The sequence below is a fragment of the Myotis davidii genome, unplaced genomic scaffold (genome assembly GCF_000327345.1).
Source record: "Myotis davidii unplaced genomic scaffold, ASM32734v1 scaffold925, whole genome shotgun sequence".
NCBI lineage: Eukaryota > Metazoa > Chordata > Mammalia > Chiroptera > Vespertilionidae > Myotis > Myotis davidii.
In genome coordinates this window covers 418,731-424,750 of record NW_006296531.1, presented here as the reverse complement: position 1 = coordinate 424,750, position 6,020 = coordinate 418,731, and the positions used below count along the sequence as shown (strand labels likewise).

The following is a 6,020-nucleotide window of genomic DNA, read 5'->3' as shown; positions in this document are numbered from 1 at the left end:
CCACGGCGCCTGGCTGTGCCTGTGCGGACGCGGTCTCCCGGGGTCCGCCTCATGCCTGCAGCGATGCGGAAGCCAGCCGGATCTCGGAACCCTCGGGGAACCGGTGAGTTCGGGATGGGCAGGTGATTTGGGAGCCAGAGGCGGCGCGGTGGGGGAGACCCGGAGCCGTCTCCCCGCCTCCCCTCCTCCCCCGGCAACAGAGACACGCAGAAGACCTCAAGGTGGCGTCCAGCGGCGGTGCGGAGGATGGGGGGCCAGAGAACCCACAGGCGTCCCAGACCCACCCTGTGTTCAAATAAAGTCCAGGCCGAGACGAGGCAGCCAAGGCGGCTCCCAGAGTCATTTGGGCTTGGCCCCGCCCACTCCGGCCCAACCCCCTTAGCCCCGCCCTGTGCCAGTCTGGCTCCGGCCTTCCCGCTAGCCACGTGCCGCCCGGGCACCGAGCCCCGGCGCCCTCACCTGCCCAGCAGCGGCACGCTCAGCGACGTCTCGGGGATTTTCTGGGCGATCAGGAACAAGAAGACGGTCTGGGCGAGCAGGACGTTGATGGAGACGGTGCATTTCTGGCCGCCGGCTGGGGGGAGCGCCCAGTGAGAGCTGCTGCCCCCCCCCACACACACACACACACACATCCCGGAACGAGCCCCACTTGCGGGTTGGGGCGAGTCCTTACCCTGCGCTGGCAGGAAGTAGGCGAGCAGCACCAGGCCTGAGATGAGCACGCAGGGCACAATGATGTTAATGATGTAGAAGAGCGGCTTCCGGCGAATGATGAGCGTGTACACGATGTCAATGCCGCCTGCGCCGTCAGCGGAGCCTCCGTCCTGGCGGTGGATCTCCCCGGGGCAGAAGTCGATGGCCCACTCGCCGTTCTCTGCAGGACGGGGGACGCGCTCAGCCTGCTCTGAGGCCCCACACCTGAGGGCGGGAGCCCATAACTCCGGGCGGAGGAGAGATTCTGCACCGGGGTGGGTGGGGCCGGTGGGCTGGACGGCTCGGGCCTTGGGCCTTCGGCAGACGGGCAATTCGGGCAGGGCCGAAGCGGGTATTCCGGGTGAGGTACGGAAGGACCGCGAGGAGGTAGGACTGGTCCGACCATCGAGAATAATTTCAGGAAAGGGGCAAATTAAAGCGCGGTTGCCAAAGTTGGTCCCTAGGCTTGAAGGTCTGGGGCAGCCCCACTTTGCAGGTACCTTCTCTGGACCCGTCTGGAAGCGGGTTTTAGGAGCAGGAGGGGACCTCACCGGTGTAGGCCTCAGTGTCGATATCGATCTTGCTGATGGTTTCGCCGTCATCGCCCACCACAAAGACGAACTCCACCTCCTGGGCATTGTACGTCTGAGAGCTGTGGAGGCAGGGGGCCCCCACCCCAGCAACTCGGACCCAGGCCCTAGCCTCAGGCCCTGACCTGGAAGCTGGGCTCTGGCGGGGTGAGAACGCCCCACCCCATTACCCCAATCATGTTGTTTTTCTCCCCGACTTCAAATTCACTGGAGCAGCCCCAACCCTTTCCAGAGTCCGGCTCCGCCTCCAGCACAAAGCCCCGCCCCCGATTAGTGTTTTCTCCCCCCCCATATGACGTCACTCCCTGCTCCCCTAATCCCGTAATGGTCCGGCCCGAAGGAACTGTGCCCACCGGAAGATGAGCGAGCAGTTCTGCCAGTCGAAGGGGAAGTAGGAGACTTCCACGGCGCAGACGCTGCGGTAGATGGCGGGGGGCAGCCAGCTCACGTGGCCGCCCTCGTAGACCAGCACGTTGCAGTCGTAAGCCACCCCGAACTGGCCGTCGATACTGTGGGCCCCGGAAACCCGGCGTTCGCGGAGGTCCGCCACCCCTCGCCCTCCAAGCAACCTCCCACCCGGGCCAGGTCCAACCCAGCCCCTCAGGCCTCGGCTTCCAACAGCCTGGTTTCCCTCCGGTCCGTACTTGTTTTCCAGCACAATCTCTGGTAGCCATACGTGTGTGGACGGGACCCGCAGGATCCCGATGTCCCCAAAGTCCTCCTTGCTGAAGTTGAGTCGGTAGTCGTCCCAGTCCTAAGGGTGGGGGGGAGGGGGACGGGAAGACGTGTGCCCTGCATCTCCCACCTGGTGCCCGCGAGGAGTGTGGGAGGAAGGGGTGCCCTGGACCAGACCTCGCACTGTCCCCCAGATTGGACTCACGATTCCAATCCAGACGCTGGTGGTGAGGGTCTCCTCCTTCTCGTTCTGCGCAGGGGAGATGGGGAGGGGTTCCAGGGCCACAGTGAGCGTTAGGATCGCGCTCAGTGGTTGGCCAAGAAGTGGGATTTCAAGCTCAGAGATGGTGCTGGGAGTGGAGGTGGGGTATCTTACCAGCGAGATGAGGTTGGTCAGGGTGACCTTGATGTTGATGCTGACAGTGTCCTCAGGCTCCCTCACTGGCCTGCATTGTGGGTCATAATTGTCGAAAAGATGGTGATAAAGGCGCAACTCCTCATTCCCCTCACCTCGGCCTGGGGATGGTGACAAGCAGCAGAGACACCGAGATGAAGAGGCTAGGGGGCCTCTCCCCTCTGCCCCCTCCGAGTCTGTGCGGGGCCCTGCTTCCCTGTGTGTCTGCCTCTGAGACGAAGTACTTTTCCATGAGTGTCTTCGGAGCCAATGTTGTGCCTGGGGACCAAATATTGCAGCCCAGTCTACATCGTGGTCTCTATCTTGTTTATGTTCATATCTCCGTGTGTGTGTGTGTGAGTGTGTGTGTGTGTGTGTGTGTGTGTCCGTCCAGCCACCTCCCCAACCCCTGTCCATACCAAGAAGCTGCAAGAGGAAGAGGGCGCTGAGCAGAGCCCCTGCCATCCTGCTGTCTGGTCCTCAGGGTTATTCTGAACGTTGGCAGGCTCGGAGCGGGGCAGGCCAAGGCTCATGGGGCGGGGGGGCAGGGTGTTAGTTCCGGGCTGAGTTAGGGGACTGTCACCTAATCCTCTTACCGCCCCACCCCTGCTGAAGCCAGGGACATCTTGTCTGCTTCCAGAGACAGCTGCCTCGTCCCATGTTCCCTGCCACCACCCCATCCCAGCATCCTTTGCTTGGCCTTCAGCCAGCTTCCCAGCAACAGGGCTCATCCTCTCATGACTGGAGCAGGCTGGGTTCGGGTGACCCCTTTCAGAGCACCTGGGGCCACAAGCCTGGCAGCAGGGGGATGGGGAAACCCTGCTTTCAACATGCACTGATGCCCTTTCACTAAGCTGCCTTGTGCAGGTGACATCCTGCCTGCCATACTCACCATGTGGAACACACATTACTACCCCCTCGGCCAGCCAAGGTCACACTGGTGCGGTTTCTGCTGGCAGAGTTTGGCCAAAGCAAAGCGTCTGTAAAGACCTGGTAATCAGACAGGCGGTCACAGGGGAGTAGTCTGCAGGAATAGACTTCAGCTGGCAAAGATCACCGTGCTGAAATATAGGGCCAGCTCCTCCCACAACCCATCCCCAAGTCGGCCCACTCCCAGCCCCTCACCTTGCCTCTCTCTGCTGCCATCTCATGGCCACATATGATAGTACTGTCTTAACCCGGGACCTTTCAGTCCGCAGGCCGACGCTCTATCCACTGAGCCAAACCGGTTTTGGCCTTTCAGTGTTTCTTAAAGTCTCCCTGGACCACCCTAATCAATCACCGAGGACGCTTATTTAAAATTCAGATGTTTAGTCTCCATCCCCAAAGAATCCCAATTAGGAAGATGGCAGAGATGGGATGCCAGGAGTCTTTTTTAAGAAGCTATCCAGCCCTGACCGGTTTGGCTCAGTGGATAGAGTGCCGGCCTGCGGACCGAAAGGTCCCAGGTTCGATTCCAGTCAAGGGCATGTACCTTGGTTGCGGGCACATCTCCAGTGGGAGGTGTGCAGGAGGCAGCTGATCGATGTTTCTCTCATCAATGTTTCTAACTCTCTATCCCTCTACCTTCCTCTCTGTAAAAAATTAAAAAAAAAAAAAAAGAAGAAGCTATCCAGCTCTGGCCTGTGTGGCTCGGTTGAACATCTCCCATGCACTGAAAGGTCACAGGTTAAATTCCAGTCAGGGCACATCCCGAGGTTTCAGGTTTCATCCCAGTGGGGTGCATATGGGAGACAGCCAACCCATCTCTCTCTCTCTCTCTCTCTCCCTCTCTCCCTTTAAAATCAGCTAGCTTCCTAGTAACAGAGCTGGTCCTCTCATGACTGGTGAAACAGCAATGATCTCTAAAATCAATAAAAACATTTTTTAAAAGAAGCTATCCATATAAGAAGCACTTTTTATGCCTTACGCATTGCCTCCTCAAGCCAATCCAGCAACGCAGTTACCATTGTGCTGAATGTATGAAAGAGGACCTTAAGATCAGGTGTAAGATCACAGAAATAGATTGGCACTAATGCATGAGACTTATCAATAAGCTTTATTAATCATTTTACCTGTGTTCATTTTACACTTCACAAAATACTTTCATGGCCATTTTGGGGTCTCCTTCCTCTACCTGTGAGGTCCCCATGTTACAAACACGGACACTGAAGATCAGAGGGGCCACACAGTGTATCCATTCCCCACACGTCTTTGAAGCTGCTTTGCTTCCTCTGCTAACTGCCTTATCATTCCACGTTTTCCACTTCAGACCCCAGAAAGAATCTTCTCGGCCCATCTCACCTTTTTGCATGTGATACATAGACTGATTCTAAAATCTGTGATGCTGCTTATTCCAGAGCCTCTAGATTAGGGACTGGGCAAATAGTTGTGATAAACAGATATTTATTCAAACATTAGTGGCACCTGCAACCCTCCCTGAACAGGGCCAGGTGCTGTTGTTATAAAGATGAGCAAGACATGGCTTCAAGGAGCAGAGGAAGGCTTATGAGCAGACAGTGTCACCAGAACTGTCAAAAGGACAAAAAAACAGGAGCCACTTGGCCGGTCTGGCTCAGTGGTTGAGTGTTGACCTATGAACCAAGTGGTCACAGTTAGCTTCCAGGTCAGGGCACATGCCCGGGTACAGGCTAGGTCCCCAGTGTGGGGCATGCGGGAGGCAGCTGATCAGTGACTCTCATCATTGATATTTCTATCTTCTCCCTTCCTCTCTGAAATCAATAAAACTAGATGTATTTTTAAAAACATACAATAGTGAGGCAAAGCCACATCTGGACCAGCAGCCTGCGTGTGGGAGTGTAGTTTGGGGTGGAGGGAGAGTGCGTAGAAATCCTTATTCCTTCCTGCCCAAGCCCTGAGTTGCTGCTTGGGTCATAGCCCAGCATGTATCACTTTTGCCACAGAGCACCTCGCTGCAGGACCCCTGGCTGGGACTGTAACTCGCTGCAGGACCCCTGGCTGGGACTGTAACTCGCTGCAGGACCCCTGGCTGGGACTGTAACTTGTGGGTGAAGGTCTTGCTCAGACCAGTGCATCCCACCAACATCTCTTGCAAAATCTGCACATCAGAAACCTTCCCCTACAGCTCTCACTGGTTTGGCTCAGTGGATAGAGCATTGGCCTGTGGACGGAAGGGACTGCGTTTCGATTCTGGTCAAGGGCACATGCCTGGGTTGCGGGCTCGATCCCCAGTTGGGGGCATGCAGGAGGCAGCCAATCAATTCTCTCTCATCATTGATGTTTATATCTCTCCCTTTTCCTTCCTCTCTGAAATCAATTATATATATATAATCTCTTAAAAAGAAACCTTCCCTTATGTAGTCGCCAGGAGGGCCGCTCACCCCTCATCCCTTCCTCCTCCTCCCGCTCTGGCTCCTGGCCGCAGTCCATCCCACTTGTGCTGGCACAGAGCTGAGCATTCTTTTTTCTTTTCTTTCCTTTTTGCTGTTTGCTCAGGATCACAACTGTCTGAGGAACTGAGACTTTCTTTCAAGTTGGTGGAGTCAGGCACCGACCTCAGACCTGGGTTTAGTATTTTTATAATAAAAACTCCACAGATCCTTAGTGGGCTCCCTGACAATTTTGTTTCTGGGACGCCTTAACTTCCAAGCTAGACTCAAAGATCTCAGCTCAACAGGAAGCCACTCCCTTCACCTACTGGCTCTTGG

General features: G+C 56.2%; 1 protein-coding gene across 1 annotated transcript in view; it reads right to left on the bottom strand.

Moving 5' to 3' along the window:
* The window catches only part of CHRNE (cholinergic receptor nicotinic epsilon subunit), a 5,523-nt gene extending 1,996 nt beyond the window's left edge, over window positions 1–3,527 (bottom strand). The window contains exons 1-9 of the mRNA XM_015569215.1: window positions 2,772–3,527; window positions 2,335–2,474; window positions 2,164–2,208; window positions 1,928–2,037; window positions 1,637–1,792; window positions 1,245–1,345; window positions 674–874; window positions 460–574; window positions 10–55 (exon numbers count right to left, since the gene is read on the bottom strand). Coding sequence (XP_015424701.1) covers window positions 10–55; window positions 460–574; window positions 674–874; window positions 1,245–1,345; window positions 1,637–1,792; window positions 1,928–2,037; window positions 2,164–2,208; window positions 2,335–2,474; window positions 2,772–2,817 — 960 coding nt within the window. The 5' untranslated portion in view covers window positions 2,818–3,527. The remainder of the gene's footprint in view (window positions 1–9; window positions 56–459; window positions 575–673; window positions 875–1,244; window positions 1,346–1,636; window positions 1,793–1,927; window positions 2,038–2,163; window positions 2,209–2,334; window positions 2,475–2,771) is intronic.
* Window positions 3,528–6,020: the final 2,493 nt, after the last annotated feature.